Source organism: Lepidothrix coronata, unplaced genomic scaffold (assembly GCF_001604755.1).
Source record: "Lepidothrix coronata isolate B3197 unplaced genomic scaffold, Lepidothrix_coronata-1.0 Scaffold205, whole genome shotgun sequence".
Lineage (NCBI taxonomy): Eukaryota > Metazoa > Chordata > Aves > Passeriformes > Pipridae > Lepidothrix > Lepidothrix coronata.
Genome location: NW_016690385.1, coordinates 949,032 through 974,966, shown reverse-complemented (window position 1 = coordinate 974,966; position 25,935 = coordinate 949,032). Strand labels below are relative to the sequence as shown.

The 25,935-nt window shown below is 40.7% G+C and overlaps 1 protein-coding gene across 1 annotated transcript in view; it reads left to right on the top strand.

Moving 5' to 3' along the window:
* Nucleotides 1-4,221: 4,221 nt before the first annotated feature.
* The window catches only part of VGLL4 (vestigial like family member 4), an 85,766-nt gene continuing 64,052 nt past the window's right edge, over nt 4,222-25,935 (top strand). Inside the window, exons 1-2 of the mRNA XM_017832753.1 lie at nt 4,222-4,250; nt 10,308-10,384. Coding sequence (XP_017688242.1) covers nt 10,321-10,384 — 64 coding nt within the window. The 5' untranslated portion in view covers nt 4,222-4,250; nt 10,308-10,320. The remainder of the gene's footprint in view (nt 4,251-10,307; nt 10,385-25,935) is intronic.

Sequence of the window (25,935 nt, the reverse complement as noted above, 5' to 3'; positions counted from 1 at the left end):
CCTTAGATGGGCACCTAAAGAAAAAGAAACCATCTCTTTGTAGCTCTACACTTGTATTGTTGATTGAAGCAACACACAACACGTGCCCCCTGCTGCAACTCTTAGAAGCTGAAATCAGTCAAAAATAGTTTACCAAACCAGGCTGGAGTCCCTTTGCACATGGAGCACCCGTGGCTGCTGAACACTGCAGACTTTCACAATAATAAGGCTATTGCTGTTGGGACCCACGTGGAGGGAGGTACTTGCCCAAGGCATTTTTAACCAACTCTTGGTATGGTGAAAATGTTTTATTTTCTTGGTTGGTCATGGAACAGATGTCAGGCTTAATTTCAATAGTAATTACAAGATTAATGTTTGAGTAGGGTCTGTAGAACTGGGCCATCAGATCTCCCTGCAGACTGCAACTGCACTTGCTAGTATACAGGTTTCCCCCTCTGGTTTCGGATTCTTTCTTTCTTCTATACTAAAAAGAAGAAAAAAGTGTTAAAACACTTTGTGAAACAGTGGTAACTCTCAAAACATACTTAGAAATGACTTGGCGGCTTTTGGTGCTTGTGAAATACTGGTGTCTCTCTGTGCCCCTGTGCTAACATATTGTTTGAGGAGCTCAGTGGGCCTGGGGGATGTGGCAGATCTCTGTGTGACTGGCACATCCACAGCAGGAGAAGTCGGGAGACATCGATCCTGCGGCACCTGAGATGCACCGTCAGGAACGATACCGGCTCCCTCACGCAGGGGTTAAATCTTCTGTTGCGGTGGCCATACCGTCTGGAGAATGTGACTAATTTTTGGTGATTAATACACATTTGGAACAGGAGTAGCAACTGGAGTCTGTCCCAGGATTTGCATCATATCTTAGGTGCCTTACCTAAGGCTTCAAGCACTACTTTTGTTTTAGTTCAGCTAGGAACCCTCAGCTGTCTCAATCGCTTTTTGGGTTTCAGGAAAGTATATTTTTGCTGGTATCCAAGTCAGCAAAGAGCCTTTGATATCATTCAGTTAGAAAGTACATGCAAAAATGAAAACAAATTTTAACAGCTGAGCAAAACAAAATCCCATTCATCACCCAAGGCTGGGTTTGCTTTACTGGTTTGTGAATTTGCCTTTTGAGTGGCTTCGCTGAACATTAGCCTGTGTTGAACTCAGCAGCTTCAACAAGATTTTCTTATGCTGTTTTCGAAGATTTCCAGTGTTTGACAACTTGCCCTTCATTCTTTTTGTTTTAACAAGTGTTTACAGCTCACTTCAGTGGGGAAGTCTGTCTGTCTGCACCAGCAGTGTCTGTATGGGAATGCACAGGGTCACTGTTCCCAGCAGGCTGATGTTCCTCAGACTCTTTAGATGTTTAGTAAATATCCTGTTGTAAAACTTTTGCTGGGAGCTGTAATAGAATATCCAAAGGATGAAAAGCTGGTTTTGACCTCTCCTTTTTCAAGCTCCTCCTCATCCCAGGAGCTCTGTGTCATTAAACAAAGAAACCCTTCCTACCTATTCCCTCCAGCAGTTATAAACAGGAGTGGCAGACTTTTTTCTTAAAGATGCATATTAAAAAGTCTGCAGCAATTAATTCTCGTGATGTGTACCAATGTCTAGTTCAGATCTTTTCCCAGTGCCTGTGGGTTTGTTTTCCGTATTTCATTTTTTTTTCTGATATCTTTTTTTTCTCAAGTTTTAGATTATTATGACTAGTATTTTTCCAAATATTAGATCATCAAAATTCTGTTCTTGTTAGCTGGTAATGAAAATATTTTTCAGTAGTCTATTAATACTATATAATTTTAAAAAATATAAATATTACCATATATTGGTATAAATGTCATAGACAAAGGTTTAAAAATATGTATAAAATTATGTTTATTATTATTATTATGAGACTATATGCCTTTCAGTTTTTTAGCAACTGAAATGTTTCTATTAGGTATACTGAGTGTGTGGAGTCTAAATCTGGATTTCATTTAATGTTTGGAATACATTTTTGGCTAGCTTTTGGTGGCCTGGAGATCTTATGACCTGTCCACGCAAGGATATGAAAATACTTCAGTGTCAGCTATTCTTGCATGATTTTGATAGACCTTTAAATGGGAACTGGACAGCACAGGCCCTTCATGGGATCTGAATCTTTCAAGGAATCCAAGTGCAGGGTGTGTGGGTTCATCCCCGGCCGTTCCCTTCCGTGCAGCCTCCCACACCACTTGGCCAGGCTGCTGCTTTGGCTGCACCTCTGGTGACATGTGGGAGCTGTGCTCCCTCCACCATTTCATGCACCAATCCCAGTTTCAGGATCTAAAATAAACCTTGCTGTGCCTTGGTACTTTTTTTTTTTCCTTGAGAAAACACAGACAGTTGTGCTGCCATTTATATACTTATGCATTTATTATAATAGTGTGTGTGTCTGTCACACTGAGGGGAGGAGGAGCTGGGTGGGAGAAATACCATGAGCAGAATTCCACTGAGACACGGCATTTCTGTTGCTCTTTTTGGGTTCCACCCCAAATCTGCAGCCCTAAGGCTCTTTGTGGGGTTCACACTGATTTGAAGTTGTGTCAGGGCAGGGTTAGGTTGGATCTCAGGAAAAGGTTCTTCCCCCAGAGGCTGGTTGGGCACTGCCCAGGCTCCCCAGGGCAGTGGGCACAGCCCCAAGGCTGCCAGAGCTCCAGAAGGGTTTGGCTGATCCTCTGGGGCACAGGGGGTGACTTTTGGGGATGGGTCTGGGCAGGGCCAGGGGTTGGACTGGATGATCCCTGTGGGTCCCTTCCAACTCAGCACATTCTGTAATTCTTTCCCTTTGCAGTGCACTCCAAGAGCTGCCCAAAGCACCCTCAGATCCTTGTGAAGGTAAAATGCAGAATTATTGGACGTGTTTCTCTACATGACAACTGATGTTCATGTGGACACCAGAAGATCAGTACAGCACTTTCCCATTACTTTTCTGTAATTAATTTCTGCAAATTAAATGCCTGTTGCACAAACAGCATTCCTGGGTTCTTCAGAGTGCATTGGAATAGTCTTAGTTTGGCTTCTGAGAAGTGGCTCTTTCAAATACACAAGCTGTTCCAAACCAGTTTGTTTTTGATAACATTACTCAAAACAGGCAAAATGTGCTCCTAAATTGCTTGAATCTTGGGAATGACAAACTTGGAATGAGTGCTGCTGCAAGGCAAGGGGAATGAGGATGTGCTGGTGTTCAGGGAGTGCTGGGATGGTGAGAACAGGTGTGTTTCTTGCTTTTCCCAGTAGTCCAGCGCTGAGGGACTGGATCGTTCTGGCTCCTGGCAGACATTCAGACTTTTTGCAGTTGCACGTGGGAGCTCCTGCTCTGGAGATGGAAGAGTACGAGAGCGATTCGTTGACCATGGCGATGGCTCAGCTTTAGTTTCACACACGTCTGACTGGTGGCAGTTCCTCCGGAGGCTGAATGAGTCATATCGAGTGCAAGAAGGGATTCTGTAAAAATCTGCTGCGGTACGAGCAGTAAACAGGAAACAAAGTGACGGATCTGTTCAGACCAATTATCGTCAAATTGTGTGGAATACGTGGACGTTAGCCCCCAATCCTTCAGCCCGGCTGTAGTACGTTACCCCAGGCTCTGAAACGCTTGTTCCTCGTCATTTGTGCGTGTGGCTGCTCAGCCTGTTAGTGAGATGCTGAGTGACGGCGCGTTTCAATTTGAAACGCAAGTGGCGCACTTCGGCTTTTAAAAAAGTGCGTTGTGAAGAAAAATTTTTTGTTGTTTGCCTGTAGTTTCAGAAAAGCTTTTAAACCAGAGTCGGAGTCAAGCAGGCACAGACCGGCGGCGTTGTCCCCGCTCCCTGTTCTCCTGTTCCTCGGTGTGGCGTTCCCGGCTTTCTCGGGGTTCGAACCGGTGGCCCTTCGACCTCGGCCCCCGCGAGCCCCTCCCCGGGGCGGAGCCTGGCGCGCGCGCTCCCTACCTGCGAGGATGTGACGTCAGCTCATCATTACCCTAATTACGGTGACGTCATAGCGGGCTCGGCCAATGGGACCGCCCCGCGCTCCCCACCTGCTCGGCGCAGAATTCCCTCATTCCTGGGATTCCTCCCCGGGCCCGCGAGCGAGCGGGGCCAGGCTCGCCGCGCCTGCTCCGCTCCGCTCCGCTGCCGGGCCGCCAGTGCCGCCCCTTCCCGCCACTCCCGGCCCGGCCCGGCCCGGCCCGGCCCGGCCCGGGGGCGCCGCGGCCGCGCTGCCGGCGCTCCTCCTGCCGCCGCCCTGCCCCGCCGCCGCCCGGAGCGCCGGTGAGTGAGGGGGGAGCGGCCGGGCGGGGGCGGGCGCAGGTGCTGCCCTGGCGCGTTCTCCGCGCTGCGGGACTTTCCCCGGGGCGGGCGGAGCGGAGCCTCCCGGGGGGGCCGCGGAACCACCTCGGAGCGGCCGCGGGGGCTCCGAGCGCTGCCGGCGGGGCCGGGCCCGCCCGAGCAGCGAGGCTGTCCCGACAGGGACTGGCTTCGCCGGCTGGAGGTGCCCGAGGTGCCGCAGGTCCCGGCGAACGGGAACGGGGAGGAAATACCCCCCAGGAGCCCCTACCCCGGGTGTCACGAGCAGCGGGACCGAGCGGGCGCTGCGTCCCTGCCGTCCCCGACTCACACGTGGGCTCCCGCACGGCGTGCTTTTCCTACAGAGAAAATCCCTGGGGTCACATCAGTAGCAGAGGTGAAACCTTCTAGAATGAGTCCCAAGGGCGCTGGGAAGGTTTTTGACTCTGTATCTTGTATATTCCATTTGTAGAGAGATTTTTTTTATTCAATCTGTAGCAGTGCAATGTCAGGCTGTCTTATGTGTTCCCCAGATGCGATCAGCAGTAATCAGTTCTCAAGGTTTGCATTTTTTAAGTAAATAACTGGGCTGGAACAGTTGTTGCTGGATCTCCAGCATCCCCAGCATACTGCGGGGAACAAGAATGGGGTGTTTTGGTGCAGGATGCTAAAACAGGGTAGAAAATCATTATACAGACTCTTGGGGGCATATTAATTAAGAGCATTCACACAATAAAGTGTCAGGTTCTTATTTACATATATGTAGCTCTGATAACCTTCTCAGCATCTCCGTATTACATTAGTTAATTTGTTTGTTCTCAGAAACATTTGAAAGTTTTCTATTATAAAAGGGACCTTCAGTTCTATCTGCTGTAGTTAAATGTTTCATAATAGGTTTGCAGCGGAGTGTGTAACATGTAGGATGGACTGAGTGGTCTTGCAGATAGATACAAGACATGGTCAGGTTGCACTTCTCTACCTTTAATTTCTTAGGTTAGCTTTTAATTCAAACACCATTGCTAATAGATTTCTTTGTAGAATGTTACTTTGTTAAGGAGTTTTTATGCAACAAGGCAACAAAAGGCACAAGGTAAAATGCCGAAGCTCTGCTTTAAGCTTATAATTTTCTGTGTGATGAGTTAAATTGTTGTTTCTGCCTGAAGATTTGCGTGATCAAACACTTTTTCCACATGCAAAACAACCATGGTTAAAAAAATTCAAAGTAGTGAATAAATAATTAATTTTTTTTTTAAAGAAAGTGATATTTTGAAGATTCCTTGGCCATACTTGGCCTGAACTCACTCTGAGGACAATGGATTGTAAATGCAGGAGATGAGCAGTACTAACCATAGTCATGACCTACACTGAGTACTTGCAGTTAACATTTCACATGGGTATCTCAACACAGGATTCATGTATCAACAAGTAGAAGCTTTGATCTAAGTGCAGTTGAAGGAATTTATTGTGTCTATTTGAGACACATACTGTGCTCATCATTATTCTCATTCATGTTGCAAATCTGATTTACTCTCTCCTATAATAAAAAATAAAAGGTATTCACCTATTTTGCATCAAACTGCTGCTTTATCTTCCTTTCCTCTGTGGACTTACTGGTCGTGCTGATAAGCTGTGCCTGGATTTCCTCTTCAGTTTTGCTCTCTCTCATGGAAATGAACTGAGTCTCTCTCTATAGGTACTTCTGGTTATGAATTTGGGCAGGACTGTGCCTGTATTTCCCCAGGTAGGAGCTGCTTTTGACCTGTTTGACCATACTTTTCAATTAATCTTGTTTTCCCTGTACTTGTGTTTATCTACACTCGGTTCACTTTAGTCTTGATTGTTTCTCGAGTGTCTTGACATTTTGAATCACTTTGTCATTGTTACAATGGGCTTTGTTTATTAACCCTCCTTTTCTCCCTCTAAAGTTATCTCTATAATTTCACCGGATGGCAATTCAAGTACCAGACTTTTCTCTCAATCATTAGAAGGTTCAGCCTTTTTCTCCTTGTCTGTCTCTAGTTCACACTGGACACATTTGAGAGAACTCTTTCAGGTGTTCCTTAGGAAGGTGTTTGCAGTGGCTGTTCTGTCAGTCACACCTAGAATCCAGTCATCCTCATGGCTGTGATTTTACTTTGGCTTTTCATATCCAAACTGGGTCAAAATTCTTCTGATTTTTTTTTCCTTACCTGCTCAGCATGTCTGTTGTCCTCATCACTCTTTGTCCTTGTTTCTATCATCTAACTTGTTACTTCAGCTCCAAGGTAAAGTCCATCCTAGACAAAAGCCATCATATCTCCTTAATGAGTACTGCCCAAACATCATCTTTCATGTTTCTCTTTTCTTTCTCTCTTTGCTATTCCCCCTTTTAAAAAGTCAAATATAAAGTTCTTCTCTTTATTTCAAATCATTCCTGACGTACCCTGAATATAACTTTGGTGAGATTAAATAATTGTCTTTCTGTTCAGGCTGAGTGCTGTTTACTTAATTTCAAACAAGCAACTTTAGGATTTTTCCACGAATGCTTTTCCGGGTGCTTGGAAGGTGCTGTATAAATCCATGAAATCACTTCAATCTTCATTTTCAAAAGCTTTAATTTCTCCATAGTCTTAAAAAAAAAAAAAAGTTAGCAGACATTGCTGAGAGTATTCCATGTGTACCTGGAATTTTCAAAAATGTGAAAAGGAGAGGGGGAAAAAATGTGCTCTTTTGTTACACTAATGGGTGTTGCGTGTTTCAAATGCTGCATAAAAAAATTACAGGTAGATCAGTGTTTAGTAACTTATTTGTCTTCCAGACATTGTACCTCTGATTTTACATTCTGTGTCTTTACTGCTTTCCAGAATATTTCTGTACTGCAGTGTAGGTGAGAGGACAGAGTAGGGGCATGTTGAATGGGAGCAGTAGCTGATAAATAAAAGGACTGAGTAAGATATTAAACTAATATTTCAAATTACAGTAGATAAAAATATCTTGAATGTTTGTAAAAGTGCTTTTGGCTCATGTCTCTTTAAATCTAACAGTTAAGGGATTGTAACAAGTAAGCTATTTGGGAAACTGTTTCCATAGTTTAAATCAGATTTAGCCAGAGGAAGTTCAATTGTGTTCTTGTATTTCACTGGTCAGTTGTTTTCCCTTACCAGATCGGGGTGCAGAGCAGTACTTACACATAAGATAGAGTTGGTTTTTGATGGGGATACTCATGAAAGTCCAACATTCATGCAGGCTGGTTTCTGCATAGACAGGTTTCTGTGTCACACAGAGAATTAGCTGGATTTTGTCAGGAGTCTGCTTTTTAACTCACTTTTTTATTTTTTTAATTTTTTTTGGAACCCTGGAAAGTGTCCTGGTCTTTATTTCCGAAACGTGACTCCTCCTGAGGATGGCTGGGCTGTTCTCTGAAGGCAGCCTTGGCAAAGCTGTATCAGTTGCTGACCTTGCCCAGATCAAATTAGGTTTTTAAGCTTTGAGCAGTCTAAGAGAAGATCCCTTCTCTCTCATTCTCATAGGCAACCTTTATTACTTTCTAAAGTGTTATCACTGGCTTGTTAGTCTAATTTAGAGATAGAGGGATATTTAATATTGTTTGGAAAATAATCTGGAAGTTTATATCTCCTTGAAGGTAACTTTCATAACTGTGAATGTGTTCAGTGTGTTTAAAAAAATCCCAGAATACTTGGTATTGCACTGTGGGATTTGCAGCTCTCTCTTCAAAGCAGCTCTTGGATGAGCTCAGTGTTCTGCACAAGGCCTTAATTTTAGAGGAGCATCTCAGCAGCTCTCTCATGATATGGACTTGAATAATATACAAAGGTGCAAAATTATATAGAGCCCACTTTTAGTGAAGTTGTTTTTGAAGTGTCTAATTTCCTGAATAGAATTAAGACCTGGTTCCTGTTTCCTTCTCTCAATGTGGATTTCTGTCACCAGCTAATTCTTTTACTAGGAACATGTTCCGGAAAGGGTTTGGGCATCTGCTACTCCCATTACTTGAAATTTGCTGAAAAACTTAAAGAAAAAAGGCAATTTGTTGTCAATAAAAAACATTTTACTATCCTTTGCGTTGTTCTTTATCAAGAGGTGCTTGGTTTTTTGTTTTTCTTTTCCTAAAGAGTTGACTAAAAGGGTTTGCATTGCTGTCTTTGAAATTTAAGACAAAGTTAGCACTAAATCACGAGTTAGCCTTCAGTTTGGTGTAGCTGCATCACCTGATCAGACATATTTTAGTAATTTTTCTGACTGAATTTTTGCTCTGTTAAGAGGAATTTGTGTAAGAGGGTCAGTAATCAACAGTCTGGGGAGAAATAAAGTGTTATTTTGAAGTCCAAGAAAACAAAAAGCAGGAAAGAAACTAAGCATTAAGGTCTAAGGGATCAAAGTGGAATGATGCTGAAGGCTTCTCCAGCAAACACGGTCTGCCAAATATTTGCTTTGGTTTGGAGGAGAATGTGGCCAGACAAGATATGAAGAAATATTTAATAGTAAAATAAGAAGCTCAGATCTTATTTTCTAAAACCTCTTGCCCACAGGTACTATCTTTAAATGAAAGAGTTAATTGACTTACAGCTTAGTTAAAATACTGTTCTTGAGCAAAAGCTGATGATGACAGGGAGGGAAAGTGCACGTTTTAATCCTCAAGTGCTATGCTTTGTTATTTCAAGTTTTTCTCTTGTGTAGTTCTGTGGAAACATTACTGGATTTAATTATTTAAACTTAAAAATATATTTTTTAAACTTACAAATACTTCAAAATCCTTTCTCTTATGCTTTAAAACCTTTGATTAAAATCTTTGACGTTATTTAGGAAGAGGGAGGGAGGACAGTGAGGTTTATTGTTTTAGTGCAAAGTCAAGGAAATTGCTTCCCAAACATATGCTTGTTGTTAAGTCTTTGTACATGTTATACATGTGTTTGAGATTTCTGTAGTTGCCACTACCTTCTTTTTTTTTTTTTAAGATTATACTGTAAAGTAAGTTACAGTAAACAGTTTTTGTGATAGAAGATCATGCTAAGTTTTTGGTGGAAGAAATCCAACAAAACTGTTAGCTGTTCCAAGATTTTCTTTCTCTGTTTTTTTTTCTTAACAGTTCTGCCTATGCTGTTGCCTTCTTGTTTAAAAACACATATAAGTTGCTGGCCTTTTAATAAAAGCAACTTGACAGCACGTTATTCTCTTCCTTGATTTCCCTTTCATATTTTTGGAATTTCCTATTGGAACTTCTTGGAAAGCCATCTATGTGAAGCTTTGAGAAGCTTATGTGAGCTGCAGTGCAATCATTGGTTTTAATGGGAGAGTCTGTTGCTTGATACAGTGCTGAAATGTCCATTTTTAATGTGGTAAGATGAAATTTTTGTGTATGGGAATTATGTGTTGCAAGGGGCTAAAACTGGGGAGAAGCAGCTATTGAGGTGTGTAATTATACAGGTTGCAGTTCTCTGTGTTGTTGTATATTCACATACCCAGAGTTCAGCTATATATTCATTAGTAAATGGCTTATAAACTTTGAATGATTCTCCCTTGGACACAGGAGTGTGGAGATGGAGTTTATTGAATCCTGTGGCTCTAAAGCAGTCTCGTGCTCAGGTAGTCAGGCCAGCTGTCACCTTCACTGCAAATGAGTTGCATCTTTGGATAGTGTCTCAAGTAGCTCTTTATTGGGATGGAAGGCCAGCATGTGGGACAAAAAAGCACTTACAACATGCAGTAGATAACCCTGCTGCAACATTTGTGAGCAGCAGTCATCAGCTTCAGTACTTGAGAATTTGGTCTTCTGGTTTGTTTGGGCAAGTAGTTGGTGGGAAAGCTAATTCCAGTGTTTCCTTGTTTTCAAAACTAAGCAATTACTTAGTTTTAACAAGTCCTGTGCTGGTATAACATGAAAAGAACAGCAGAAACTTAGATTTTTGATTCTTTTTGCTGTCATGCTCTTTTTCATTCCTTCTGTAAAACCTGATGTATGTATGCTCTGAACAGGTGATGCAGCACTTGGTATGTTAAGGATTCTGAGTTTCCTATCTGTAACTTTGGGTCTGAATTTTGCAGGATCCAGGGAGGAATGGAGACTCCATTGGATGTGCTGTCGAGAGCAGCATCTCTAGTACATGCTGATGATGAGAAACGTAAGTCTGTGATTTAGCTCTCTGCTTTGCTGGATCCAGATCATTACATTTGCATTGTGTGTCAGCCTAGATGTTGGCTCTATCAATCTTGGTATTTTGCTGAATCAAAGATGTGTAGAAAAATGTCAAGAACCCTTCAGAGGTTGTCTTCCTCAGGTGCAAACCCAATATGTTGCATTTAAATCGGTTAGTGTGCAAGACAGAATCATTCCTGTTATTTAAAATTACTTACCAATTCACGTGAAGGTGCCCCTCTTTTCCCAATTGCATATGCATTGTGAGTAGACAAAAAGTTGTGATGGAACTATGTCAAACTAAGGCCAGTTTGAAAACTCACCCTCCCTAATGGTATTGGTTAGACTTGTTCTCATTTAAGAATACAGAACTGTGTGGGCATGAGTGGGTTGCAAAGATTTCAGTTCATACAAACTACCAGGTAGACTGTTATCATTAGTAATGAGCAGTTCATTTTCCTTTCACTGCCAGTAAAAGGTGATAACAGGGTTTTAACAGTGATGTCAGTGGCAGCCCATCATTTGGGTAATATTTTTGCTTTTAATATTCATTATAAGAGTTTCAGGTGGGTTAACTAATGTTGGAATAACGTTTTCAGTTCTGCCAAACTGCAGTGCTGCTTTGTAGATCAAATTGTTACCTGCATGCTCACTGATAAATGTCTTTGCCAGGTTTTTCCGAGTAGTGTAAGCACTCAGGGAGTGTGTGCATCTTGGCTATCAGCCTCAAGAGGTACCGACTAGCAAAATGGTATTTTGGATTTCAAACTGCTTTTGTGTGTAGCTTCTGTGCCTAAAATCACCTTTCAAGATGAATTCAGCTTTTCTTCTTTTGATCTTTGTTCCTTTATTCTGCATGTGTTTTTGAAAAGCAGTTGTATTGAATGTTAAATAAAATAATTGATGCACTGTTGTTAATCAACTCACTCAAGTAATCACAAAGTAAAAAAATACAGCATATTTGGATAACAAGTCCCAGATTTTTTGTATGTATTCAAATAGTCAAGAAAGCAGTAGCTCACCCTTTCAGAAGTCTATAAAATGAAGGTTTCATACCCTGATGAGCTCTTCTGTGTTACTGGCTTTTAGCCTTATAATGAATATTGGTTTTGCTGTTCTTTCATGTTCACTTTGCTGCTGGATAACTACCAAGTTTTTGTTGGTCTCACTGTAGATGGATGACTTAGTTGATTGCCACAGTTATTGACTATTGCTGGTAAAATGAACAGCAATGGAACTCCTTGAGGAAATGGTTTCAACTGTGAATTTGGCCTGGGGGATTTCTCTTGCAAACTAACATATATTTTCAGAAAAGTCAAAAGCTTAACCTATTTTGCTTTGCCTACATTTTATAATATATTATGAATATGTATTCTCAATGTTCTTATGAATATGTATTCTCAATGTTCTTATGAATATGTATTCTCAATGTTCTTAAGCTTAAATGCATTCTTTTTGGTTAACTATTCCCTGAGACTCTAGTTTGAATTTGAGTTCCATGGGGTAGGAATATTGCGCTGGATCTGGAGAATCCAGAGGAAGTCTGATTCAGTGCAACTTGCATGTAAGGAAGCTGATGTGTATCTGGTTCTAATTTACATTCCTTTAGTCTTACCACTTAGACTTAATTAGATTTATGCCACTCTGCAGCTTCTAACTTGTGCTATCTCTGAGCTTGTCCTCTTGTGTGAATCACACACCAAAAAGCTGTAGTAAGAAGAGCTGCTGAGAGGAAGAGCAGTCCCTGAAGTTGCACTTTTTTGTGTCAGCTTTAGTTGAAATGGCACCAGCCAGACTTCACCCTTTGTTAAAGTGGATACTAACAGCTTGAAGTTAATCTTAGTCTTGAAATTAGAAATTATCCTTGAGCTTTCCAGTGAAGTGCCTGGCATGCTGCTCATGCAGTTCTAGCAGTGGTCCTGTCTGTATTTCTGTATCCTCGTTCACTTTGTCTGACACACAGAGTTCTACAGAGAGTTTCCAATATTCCAGTCATGTCCAGGAGTTCAGGAATAATTTTTTTATAAAGTGAAGGATCCTCTTATCTCTGTGGGCACTCACTGCAGTGTCAAGTAATATTAAAATGTCTTTGTCTTATATGTTGTATGAACACATATATCTTTGTTTATAGACAAATCACATACTGTTTAAAACAAATGCTTTTAAACTTCCCAGGAGATGTATGTTATTGTGGCTTAACCTCAGCCAGAACCCACGTAGCACCCAGCTGCTCACTTACATGTCCCCTGCCCTGCTGGAATGGGGAGAAGAATCAGAATAAAATCAGAATAAAAATATCTCAACCTGTGTGTTGAGATAAGAACAGTTTAATGATTGGAATAAAATATTATAATTACAGTAATGAAAAGGGAGACAACAAAAAGAGAGAGAGAAATAAAACCCAAGAAAGACAAGTGCTGCACAATACAGGTGCTCACCACCTCCTGTCGATGCAGAACCTGTCCCCAGGCAGGGATCAGTGGCCAGTTTCTACACTGAGCACCGCATTCTGTGCTGTGGAATATCCCTTTGGCCAGTTCAGGTCAGCTGTCCTGGACATGCTTCTTGTGCACCTGGCTGTCCTGGCTTCTTGTGCACCTCCTCACTGGCAGAGCCTGGGGCACTGGGAAGTCCTTGGCTTCAGGTGAGCACTGCTCAGCAACAACCAACCAGGAGTGTGTTGTCAGCATTGTATTTATCCCTTCGGACCTGAAGGGAGCCCACAGCCTAAAGGAAGGATGGAGAGAGACTATTTACAAGAGCCTGGAGTGACAGATCAAAAGGGAATGGCTTCACAGGGACAGTGAGTAGGTTCAGATGGGATATTAGGAAGAAATGTCTCCCTGTGTGGGTGGTGAGGCCCTGGCACAGGTTGCCCAGAGAAGCTGTGGCTGCCCCATCCCTGGAAGTGTCCAAGGCCAAGTTGGACAGAGCTTGGAGCAACCTGGGATAATGGAAGGTGTCCCTGCCCATGGCAGGGGGTGGGACCGGATGAGCTTTGACTCCCTTCCAACCCAAACAATTCTGGGATTCTATGATTCTATAACCTTATTCCTGTACTAAATCCAAAACAGCACTATGCCAGCTACTAGGAAGGCAATTAACTCTATCCCAGCTGCAACCAGGACATGCCAGTGGAGATTTCCCAGAATGGTCATTGGTTTCTTAAGCAAATATGACCTTGATGTTTTTTGGTTTGTTTTTTTTCCCAGCTGCACCTGGGTCAGTGATACATTAGTACTCAGTGATACATTAGTACTTAGTGTTGCTTTCAGTCTCATCTCTGGTTTAGTTCATGAACTATATTATAGACTGTATTTCAACAGCTCCCAGTTTAAATCATTCTGCACTTGTTAGCAACAAAAATTTATGAACCCCATTTGGTTAACTGCTGTGTCATGGAAAAGATAAATTAGGGAGAAGAAATGACTACTGCAATTCTGTGTTTGTAACTCTTACCACTGTGATGGAAACAGCTATTCAAGGTTATGGTACAATGGATCTGTACTTAAAAAAAAAAAAAAGGCTGAGCAATAGAAGGTAGACAATGATGTCATTATAAGCCAGACATCTTAAAGGCTTGTCACTAGTTTCTGACTTGTCAATCGTGGAGGAAAGGCCACAGGAAGCCTGTGCTGTTTATGAGCAGATGTTCAGTGCTGGAGTAGGTAATGTGCAACTATTTTATCTGTAAGTGGCACCTGTAATGTTTTTCTGGGTTCTTTTCAGGACTTCGGGAGTGGGATTTAGATGAAGTAACCATCTGTATGATATGCATGTTTGCTGGTTTTTGAATGTTATCATGGCCATAAACATTATTGAATGTGGGTTATTGTAAACTGCAGAAATCCAGTTTACAATGAGATGCTTGATACTCATTACTCTTATTCCTCTTCTTTCCCTATACTTCTCACTGGGGTTATACTGATTTCTCATATGTTCAGGGTTCAAGTTGGCTGGTTTTAGAAGACCACAGTGAAAGCTGGTAAGATTTAAGGAAGTGTTCATACAGTAAGGAGGATTATCATTTTGTATTTATCTCATGTAAAAATAAGAGATTTGGGAACTGGTCTTTCAGTTATAAACAGCGTTTTAAAAGCATAATCTTGTTATTGAGAAAATAGTGAAGGAAAACACTAAGAAGGAGTTGTGCTTGCAGAATGTGTTGTAAGCAGTGAGTACTCACCTGTACTGATTTTATAGTAACATTTACACTTTCCTCCAATATTTAAGTCCAGTTTAAGAATATGGGAAAGAATGAGGAAAAAATATGTCATTTCTCACTCTCTCAGGGTAATATAGTGAAAAATCTGTTGTTGGCAAACAGGAGAAAATATACATCCATAAGGAAATGAAAGGTTTGGAAACAGCTAATGAATGGCACATTGAAGTCCTGGCTAAGAACTTAGCAACCTAATGCATTATACCAAATCCATACCTGTTGAGTCTTGATTTATGTTTCGGAAAACTGATAAAGAACTACACGAATAAAAAAAAATATCTTTGATCAAGTCATGCTTCTTGCACATGTGGGATCAGCCACATGTGTCATCCCTGGGTGTATGGAAGCCTGGAATTGCTATGCCACACTTCTTGCCTGTGAACACTGTTACTGTTTGGCAGCAGTTTCTCTTATGTGGTTTTGTTTAATGCACTTCAAATAATTAGACTATACAGTTGATATTTCTAGTACAGAAGAATTATTGTGCTTTAAAATCCCTGCCCTAATCTGCTTTGTCATAAAATTCTTGTGTAGACAAGACCTACAAGTCAGTTTTCACTGTTCTTCATTGGTATCAATAGTTAGAAGTGGGAATTTTGTGCTGGCTTTCACCTCATCATTAATAAATATGCACTGATTAATTGTTTTGGATAGCTGATCCTAAAATACGTATCACTTCAAGGCAGAGGTGAAAACAATGTATTATTTTTTAGGACTCTTGAAGAGGACACTAATTCTGTAAACTTACTGTCTTTAAATACAAAACAAGCAGTATTTATAGTAGAATTAGACTTGAATGTTATGTGTGTTAGAGATATTAATGATGAAATATTTCCAGCATCACTAGGACTTTGCACCTACACTACTAATGTTTGTTGTGTAAATTTATAGCAAATTGTAGGCAGTAAGCCTGAGAAAGGTTTTAATATCAATGTGTGCAGAAGTTTTAAAATCCTACTGTGGGAACACTCACATTAGCACTGAAAATACTTCAGGGCCTCAGGGGTTTTTGACTGACTGAAAGTGAGGAATTGGATGAACTTGCTGTATGATGCAATTAGTACAAGTCTCAAGGATCTGTTTCATTTGAGATTTGCTTTTTAGGGGGGGTTGAGGTTTTCCTGGCATCCGCTTCAGAAAAATGGGTTACAGTGGCAGCATTTTTGCACAGAAATGAAGAAGCAGTATCATGTCACAGTCCTTGAGTATTTTCTGTTCACCAGTTCACACCATTCTGAGTAAAAGTGGGAGGAATTGCGATGCTTGTAGCAAGAATGATAAATATTATATAGCAAATATTACTTGGAACAAGATGAAATATTTCCAGGAGAACATAATCTTATCATGTGACTTGCCCTTTGTATTTTTATTTGCACATATATATCCAAAATAGGAAATCTGGTACCAAAGAAATAAATGGAAAAGGTCTTAGCGGCACGCGGTATGAAGAGATATTTCAGTATTGCTTCTCGTTTATGGAATGTTTGCTTTAGGGGTGGAAAGGAATCAAATTGGTTTAATAAGGGTATCCTGGAGCATGTTTAGAGTTCTTTTGACATCTAAAATATGTTTATGTACTGAACCATAGTTCTCATATAGACTGTTTTGGTGGTAAACTGGTTTTTGTTCATGCTGGTATTCATTATTTGGCATCCCCAATCCTGTGTGTAATACATGGAGCAGTTTAGTACACCACAGTTAATCTGGTTTGTGTTTATTGTTCTGCCATTATTCCTGGAGTTTGTCATTATTTTTTCACTGCCACAGTGTGGAGAATGTGAATGTTTTCTGTAGTTCTTGGTGCTGTACAAATACCTGGGAAAAGGTTCTCGGCAGTGTCGAGGGCAGGAAGCAGAGCTCTGCTGTCCTGATATGGGGCTGCTTCCCATTACCCAGAGAGTCAGAAGCAGGGATGGAAGCTCCAGACTCCCATTCCTGACTTCTCTCTGTAGCACCACGACACTGATGCCACAAGGCTTCTTTTGAACCCTTGAACTCTGCTGGTGTGCAAAAAACCTGGCCAGGAGTCCTGGCAGAGTCTGCTGCTGTGGACACTGTTGCTACCTTGGAAGTGTCACTTTTGGAATATTCAGGAAATGAACTGGTGATTGTCTGTTACAGAAGCTCACAGCTGCACCATGAAATTGCTCACAGGGAAAGTATTCTTAAGGAATTCCTTGCTTTGAAGAGTGTCATGCTGGGTTATGATTCTTTACCAGGGCAAGCTGGGAGTCATTATGGATAACCTTAAGATACCATTGCCAGCAGGGCTGACTAAGTCTTGTTTTTTCCCCAGTTTAGACGAGATAAAAATTTACCTTATAACGAAAAAGTTGTATGTGATGCTTCTACTAAAAATATTCCTTCCTATGACTTTCAGGACTCCTCCAGTGAAACATTTTTTGGTTTGTGGGACAATACTTGCTGCAATCCTGCTTGGCTATGTTGAGGGAAACACGACCATTTTAACCCAGATTTTTCTTTTGCATTCTGTAAATAAATTTAACAGTATTTTATATGCATGTTGTTTTTCAGTGCTTGTGAAGTTTGGGGATTTTTAATCAGGGTTTGGCAACCCTTGGATGTCTCTTTTAACCAATCCAGTGCAAACTTTCATTTAGAACTTGACTTCTTCAGAAGGACTTTTCCCTTATTGGGTTGAGAGGAGGGTAAGAAGAACTTTGTGATAATTTCTTATATGAATGTGGGTGGACTCTCCACATGGATGTTTGTTTCTTCTTTTATGGCAAATTAAAATATTGATTTGGTTGTCTTTCTGCCAGGTTGGTGATTGGATGAATATGTCTGTGGGTTCAGAGAAGAGGCAGATATTTGATAGACACAAAGAGTTGGTCTTAAAAATCAGAGGGAGGGTTAGACTTTGGTGTTCTGCAACTCAGTTTAATACACTGAATTCTTTAGTTGCAGAAATTAATGTGTAGTTAAGTAACTGAATAGCTTGTATGATTTAGCAACTGTGTTTGTGGTCAGAGCTTGTCTGTGGTGTCCAGCAAGAGAGGAACTGAAGGTTTCTGAAGGAAAAGCTCTAATTTCGAAGGAGCAGCATCAGCAAAAATCTACATTTGTAGTCCCTTAACAGCTATGAGAGGTGTTAAAAGTGGATTTGTCAGCTATTTGTCTTTTTGTAATGTTTAATCAATGGCAGCGGAAGAGGGGAGTCCTGTTAGTTTTGGAGCAGAACCTGTGATATAAATAATCCTTTTTTTTACTGGACAGGAGAAAAGTATGGAAATGGGATGTTTCAGCTTAGTAATAACATGATGGAGAAATGTGAGTGGTTCGATCCTTGAGATGTGGCCTCAATCATCTGATGTTGTGTCTGAACACCAAAAGCTTGAAATAATTAAAATTCGGAGTAGTAACATGCATAGTGCTCTGCTTTCAAATTCATGAACCATACAGAAAATACTAATATCATCTGTTTTAAATATCAGTTAGTCTGGTTTTTTGTAAAAATATCAGAATGGGTGAATTCCTGATCTTCTGGTTTTTGTTTTTCCAAAACCTTTAGCTCTTTGTATTACTTGGTATTTCACAGGATAACTTCCTGTAAATAGTGTCAGGGCCATTTCATTATTTTTAGGATTTTCCTGAAAGTAGGAGTGTTAAGTAGGATAACTACTCGTTTGGGTTGTTTTGTTTAAAAAAAAAAATAATTATTCTTACCCGCAGAAAGTTTCACCCTCTTTTCCTCCAAGTTTATTGTAGCAAGGAAATAAAGAATGAGTACAGTTATGTTTTCAGCTTGTTAAATAGGCTGGAAAATGGGGCAATTGTCTGCCTGGCGCCTGGATGTATTTTAATAGCAGGGGAATGCCATTAGCATAGGCAATGGAGTGGTGGTAATGCCTGCAGGGACAAAAGAGTCTACATGTTTTTTTCAAATTAATTTTAAAAAACATTTGCAAGAGGTTCAGCTGCCTACAGTTTGCAAACCTATTGTAGCATCCTTCAACATAGCAGATATTTCTGCCCAGGCTGCTCAGAGCTCCTGAGCAGTGGCAGCCACAACGTGGCTTTTCTTTCTGAATCCTTTTCAGCTAATTGGTGATAAAATATTTGCAGTGACTGGTGGCATTACCTCCAAGTAAATGGTGTTTACAGGAATGCTGTCTTTAAATGTTGTTTGGCAAATGGAGAGGAAGGAATCTTTTTACCAGGGTGGAATTTGCCATCAGATAGCAACCATTGCTCTGAAAATCACAGCTGGCTGAACACCGTGTTGTTAAGTGTGCGAGCACATCCAGACCTATCTGGATCTTGTTGGTGCATGTGCTCCTATATGACTGGCATTTCTGAAATGCTGGGCTTGGAACTGGGTGCTCTGCTTGTCTATTTTACCATAACCTGTATTTATTATATACTGAATTTTCAAACGATGCGGGGAAATTATTCACTCATTAGGTTTTGTCCATTGAGTTTTTTGGTGATGGGTGGAATTACAGAAATGGACTGGGGTTTCCAACTTAGCAGAATATTCTGGCATGTGAAAATCTGGCCATTCTTCATGTGATACGTATTATTTGGTTGATTTAATTTTAATTTTTTTTTTTAAAGTTCTTAGTTAATTGGAAATACTGCAGGCTGACTTGGGAAATGCAGGGTGCTTTCCCAGGATGTCCTTTCCATGTCTTTAAGAGTACAGAGAGTTGGGTCAATCTTGGAAATGACAGTGCCACACATGAAAAGCTGGCAAGGCAGAATTGGTGAGGAAAAGAGTTAAAATATTTCTGAAATACTTTGGGTTTGGAATATTTACTATTGTTTACTGCTTTTTCCATATTTAATTGTTTTTTAGATACTTATTTCAGCACTTTGTGTCTGAAAGGGTTAGAATAGAGCACTTGCAGCTTCCTTATTGCCTCTCTAACACCATGTCTTAAACCAGGCTTAATGTTATAAAGCCAGTTAGAATTTTGTTAAAATTGAGGTTGTCCTGTACAATCTTTACTACTTGTTCAGTCATAGTCTTTGGTGAAATGAGCATAGAATATTTACAGATCTGTTGCAAAAAGCAATATGCAAGTTCTTAGTCAATGAGCATCTGTTTGGTATTTTCTTTTCCCTTGTTGGGATCCCAGACTTAATTTATGCTGTGCCATTCAAATTCTGACCTGAAGGAGGAGGGATTTGAACATGGGTTTCCCAATCCAAGATGAGTGTCCTAATTATATGGTTTATGAAATAAAAAGGGGATACTGTCAATTAACACAGTGTTTTACTGGCTCTTGCCTTTTGTTCTGTTGTTTAAGAAAAAATAAAATAAAAAATAATTAAAAAAAGCAGCAGTACTTTGCTTCAGGCTGAAGAGAACATATTTCTCCCCCAAGAAGCAAACACCAAAATTACTTGCTTTCAATTTCCCCCCCCTTTTGCTGCTGAACCAAAAATCAATTACTTGTGTAAGCAGAATTCTGGCTACAAATCTGCAGCACAACTATAAACAATGTGACTACAGAAACTTCTGTCATCCTTAAGCTTAAAAGGAGAAATGCTTCTTATTTAGCAAATTGAAGAGTAAAGAATGATTTATTACCCTCCTCTGATTTTTTTTTCCTCTTCTGTTCTGACTTTAAGCTTAATGACACTCATTGAAAGGTGTAATACCCTGTATTACAAGAGTATTTTTGTGCATCCACTACAACAGTATTGTACTAGGTGATAATGACTTCATAACACTGGAATAAATTTGCTTTAGATACACATTTATTACTTTGTAAGGCAGAGAAATTCTAAACAGTAGTTGGACAGAAATAACCTTTTGTGTGTTCTTATTTTAAATGGAACAATTTTAGCACACACACTAGGCTGAATTTTCCTGAAACTGTGGCAGTAACTGCTTTTATTTTCTGGGTCATGTCCATGTCGTCTGTTTGGTTTGTGTGAAAACATCTGTGTATTACAGCTGTAACTGTATTGCTGTGAATCTCCAGCCTTTACTTGCCTTCTTTAGAGCTGGATATCTCTGGGTTGTACAGCAGTGACTGTTCATCCACAGCTCCATCTGTCTCTTTTTGTATCTTAATGCACTTCTTGCTTAGCCTGACTTGGAAAACATTTGATTATATAAACAGGCAAAAATGTTACTTTCCCCTCTGAACTCACCTCCAAATTATGAGGACCTCTTTCAATTGGTTTTATCCTGAGTTATCTCATCACTAGACAATATAATGATTTTCCAATAGTGGTCTAGATTTCCAGTATGTTCAAGGTGAGCAGTGTTGGCTCTGGTTGAAATCCGTGACCTCACTGTGCAGGTATCTCAGAAAATTAATTAATTAATTAATTTATTTATTTATTTATTTCAGAATGCTGGCACTTACCATAATGACATCATTTTATGTTACATTCACCTACCCAAACTATTCTTTTATTCAGAAGATAAGCTCTGTTTTTAGAAGTACAGTTGAATAGCTAATTATCTTTACATATGTTAAACATTATGCATTTAAATACATTAAAGGATTTATAGTAGTCCCTAATAAATTTGTTATAAATCAATAATTTCTTGATCTCTTTAATAAAACACGTGAATAACATAGGCTTAAGAATGTCATTTGTCAGTGTTTGAATGTGAAGGAAAGTAATGGGCTTTCCACTGTCTTCTGTGGAGGAAAATTTCAGTCTTTTTGCAGAAATCTAGCTGGTGTTTGTTGCTTTTTTTCTTTTTTTAGTGCAATAATAATTAACTGATCTCAGTGGAAACCTCTGAGCTGTCTGACTCTTCTTGTCTACAGTACTGGAGAGATTTTATCTGAGTTACAGCAGGAGTTGGTTACATGACTACCCTGTGGTTCCATGGGGCCAGGGCTCAGCTGCCTTAATCCTTTGGACTGAACTTCTCATGACTCCCAACAGATGTTTTGCCTTTAAAGGTCACTTTAACTTTCTGACCAGGCTGGTTCTGTGCTTCCCAGAGTGTGCCAGCATAGTTCACAACTGGAATGTAGTTGGACATCAGGAATGAAATTTCATTAATTTCTTTTTCACTTCCTTAGTTATTCGACCAAATCTCACAATACCCACTTTCATAACAACTGGCAGAGCATGTTTTAAAAGGATAAGACAGTGCCAAAATAAAAAGACTGTACGAGTAATTAGAATGTGTTGGTTTTCTGAACGGTGTAAGGCACAATCATTGGAGTTCTAAGTACTGTATTTTTGTAAGGCTTCAAGACTAAATATCTTCGTGTCTATAGGTAGAGCAGAGGCAAACTGGTATACCCACATAACTTGAGCATTGTTATGTACCTGTATTGTTAGTGCTTCCAGTATAGATCTCCCTAGCTAGACTCTTTTTTTGTGGTCATCTGTTTGTGTTTGCATGCATATGCCTGTCTGATCTTCTGATAATCTGGCAGGTCTATTCTAAAATCAGTTTTCTTTTTACTTCTCAGAAATAGGGCATAGTGGTATTATGAGCTGCTCCATTGACCTTAATACCTTCACATTAATGCTGCTGTCTTTCTGCTTTCAGTCATACCCAAATATTACTTAGTAATGAGAGGAAGACTGACAATAGAAAAATGTAGGTCTTTACTACTGCTTCTGGCTATTAACTCCTAACCACCACTAATCTGTTCAAACATGTGCCCTTCTGCTCTCCTTACCTATTTCAGTTATTAATAACAGCAGGTTGTGCTTTCTGGTAGCACTCAAGTAACTTCAAGTCACTTGTAAAACAGGATGGATATACACTTGCTGCTTCGCAGTGTTGTACTAGTTGTAAAATTATGAACATATGGGTCCAACATGGGATAAATGTGATAAACCTGAAGAATCTTGGATGGAGTGGCACAGAATTTCTGGAAGAACAGAGCAGTGGTCACTCAGGTGATCTCAGGCTGGTGTAGGTAGTACCTGCCCAGGGAAGACTGTGTGTGCTGCTCACAGTGGAGGTTCAGGGCAGGTGTCCTGGCTGGAATGTGAGGAGAGATGACCTGCAGAATCGTAGAATCACAGAATATCCTGAGGGGGAAGGACCCACAAGGACCATCAACTCCTGACCCTGCCCAGGACACCCCAACAATCCTCCTCTGTCCCTGAGAGCATTGTCCAAACCCTCCCAGAGCTCTGGCAGCCTTGGTGCTGTGCCCACTGCCCTGGGGAGCCTGGTCAGTGTCCAATCAACCTCTAGGGGAAGAACCTTTCCCTGAGATCCAACCTGACCCTGCCCTGGCACAGCTCCAGCCGTTCCCTCAGGTCCTGTCACTGGTCACAGAGGGTAGAGATCGGAGCTTCCTCTCCAGAGGGACTTAATGATGGTTACAAAGAGCTGAAAAGTGATGTGCCAGCAAGGTAGGAAATAGTGGACAGTGGGCTGCAGTGAAAGGTCTACTCAGCTCACCCCTTTAGCAGACTTGTGTGTAGGATGGAATTCCATGCATATTTTATGAATATAATGAACATGTGTCAAGTACAAAAGAAAGAGTTTTGTGGAAGACCTTTTGTGTATTTCTCAATTTGGATTCTGTCCTGGTTTCATCTGGGACAGAGCTTTTCCATCTGACAAAACTGATTCCAGATATATTTCTAGTTACTAAAGTCTTATTTACTTTTCCTCTTTGGATTCCCGTTCTCCATTAAATTGGAAAGAGGTTATCATTTTCATTTTATGGCTGAAATTGCATGGTCACTGAAGTAAGTGGAAAATACTTATGCAAATGATGCTACTTGGTGACTTCTTTTCTTTTCTTTTGACTGTTATCACACAAAAAAGATAAATAATTTCTCCAGTAACTATAAAATAACTATGAGAAATAGAAGCTATGGTATAAATGAAGATTGTTTTTTTTTTTTTTAAAGCCTCAGTTCAGTTAGCCCTCTGCATTCTCTGAGGTCTTGTTTTTTATTTTCTTTCTACCTTCCATTATGGAAGTGGTGTGTGATTATTCTTTTGTTCTTTGCACGTGCGGGTAATAGATTGGAGGCTAAAAATGAGTGTACAACTTAGTGTTGGAATTACATTCCATGTTCAACATGAATTGGTGTCCTTTCTTTTGTATGGCTGCAAGGAAATCCACATGGTGCCATTTGTGAAGTAACCGAGATTAATTTCTAGAAATGGCACTGAAATTGAATGTATTAATGTAGTGACACATTTAAAATATTTCATGCTTTTAACCAATAATTTTTTAAAATGTGAGCTTCTTTTACATTTTGCTGGAATAGGAAGAAATAATTGGAATGTACTTTTGTTTCAGTTGAGAAGGTATCCCTGGAACAGTGGAACAGAGGTTTGTGTCATCAGCTTTAACTGAAATGTACCTCTCTACAATTTGATAGTTTCTCTTTTAAAGGTATATTGCTGACAGAGAGTGGAAGGTGAGGTGAGAAATGGTGAAAATGGGGCTGAAGAAATGACAAGTCTTTCCTATGTTAGTACATTCTTAGCATGTTTAGCACAATTTCTTTGCCATGGTGTGAATTGTTGGTTTAGCCTATAGTTCGTAAGTGTTTAGATTTAGAAATATGTTATAAGGCATTATATTCAGGTCATTCTGAAGTAAATGTACAAGAAGAAAGTTGGAAAAGCATAGGGAATTCTGTATGGAATTAAAGTGGAGGTTGGGGGGGGTGGAGTGAAAGGAATTGACGACTTAAGAGAACCTTTAAGAGCTGCAGCATTATTTTCTAATGTCTGCTACAGTCGTATTTTAGCTGATACTGTTTTTTCCAGACTGTAGGGTTTGGTTTTTGTCACTATACTGTGAAGCAGGTATTGAATTTATGATTTAAGTCAACGACAGCAGGCTATACTAGTGCAGTGTTAGACAAATATGAGGGATAAAATTAACACAGTGCAATGTGGTGACTGTTCAGTTCCCACAGAGTTTGAGATATGGACTGTGATGCCTTTGCTGTATAGATGACCAGGTTCCAGCCAGCTTTCACCCCAGAGCTCACTAAATTTAAGAATTGTCACTGTTTCTTGAACACTAGATGCTTTGTACAAAGTGCACAAGTAACTGGAATGTCCAGCTTGATTCCTAACTGCAGTTTACAATCCTGCAGAAAAACTTTCGGGGAGGTGCGACCGTGCTTTTAACAGGAATTGTCTGGGTGGTCAGAGGCTTTAGGCTAAACTTTAAAGGAGTGCTAGTCACCCCTGGAGGATGGATCAGTGTGTTTGTTCATGGGAAGAGGGTTCAGTGAAAGGCAGTGGATGGGCTGTGCCTCCCTGTGCTCCCTGTTGACTGTGGGCACAGGATCTGATTCCATACCCAGGGTTCTCTTTGGCAGTCAGAGGTGCTCCCCTCCAAAAACTGTTGCCAAGTCAGCACTTCTGCTGAGGACGTTACTTGTTTCTGATTCCTTTTCTTGCCCACTGAGGAAAGTGGGATTCTCCACAACTGCAGAGGAACCGGAGTTTGTTTATTTAAACAGATACATCCCCTCCCAGTTTGTTCTCCGTTTTAGGCTGTGTACAGATGTTTTATCAATTTTACTTGGTGTCATGGTTTGAGATAGCCCCAAAAATCCTAATTCCCTAGTCTAAGCCCCCTCCCACATCTCAACCTAATGTGAGATGGTTTTTCCAGACAAAACACACCAGACTCCAAATGGGGGAAAAGGAATATATTACAATGACTGTACAAATAAATATAATACATTATACACACGATCACAACTATCTCTACCATGACATATAGTATTTACAATGGATCAGATCTCCTCTCCCCTCCAAATAAAAGTCCAGGAGGGAAAGAAGGACAGATCCCTTCTTCAGAGCAGCAGGATCTTCTACAGCAGCAGTCATCTGTCCTCTCCAAGTGCATGCAGCAGCTGATAGCTGGATTTCTGCCAGCACTCACGAGGGAGGTATCCAAGCTCCCTCGGCCCCCTTGACACAGGCAAAGGGGTCTTCCGTGGGCTTCGTCACCCCAGACAAGGTCGTTCCACCACGGTCATATCACGAAGACACAGGGGGTCTTCGTGACGGTCTGGTATCTCCAGGAGATTCAAGCTCCTTGCAGGGCCTCTGTGCCCTGCTTTCAGGCTACCACCTTGGCAGCAGTGCGAGGGGGGAGCCAAGGTCACCCCCTCTGCATTCCTCTCGGAGCTCTCTAGCTCCTTTCTGGCAGTGCATGTCGCACTTCAAGGCTCTTTCAAGCAAGAGTCCATCATCTTCCTCCTTCCAGGAGGTCTCAAAGGAGTTTGGGGAGCGTGGTATCAGTTCTTACCCCAAAACTCTGTCTCTCTCTCTCTCTCTCTCTGTCTCTCTCTCTCTCTCTCTCTCTCTCTCTCTCTCTCTCTCCTTGCAGGAGTTCTTTCTCTAGTGCTGCATGCCTTTG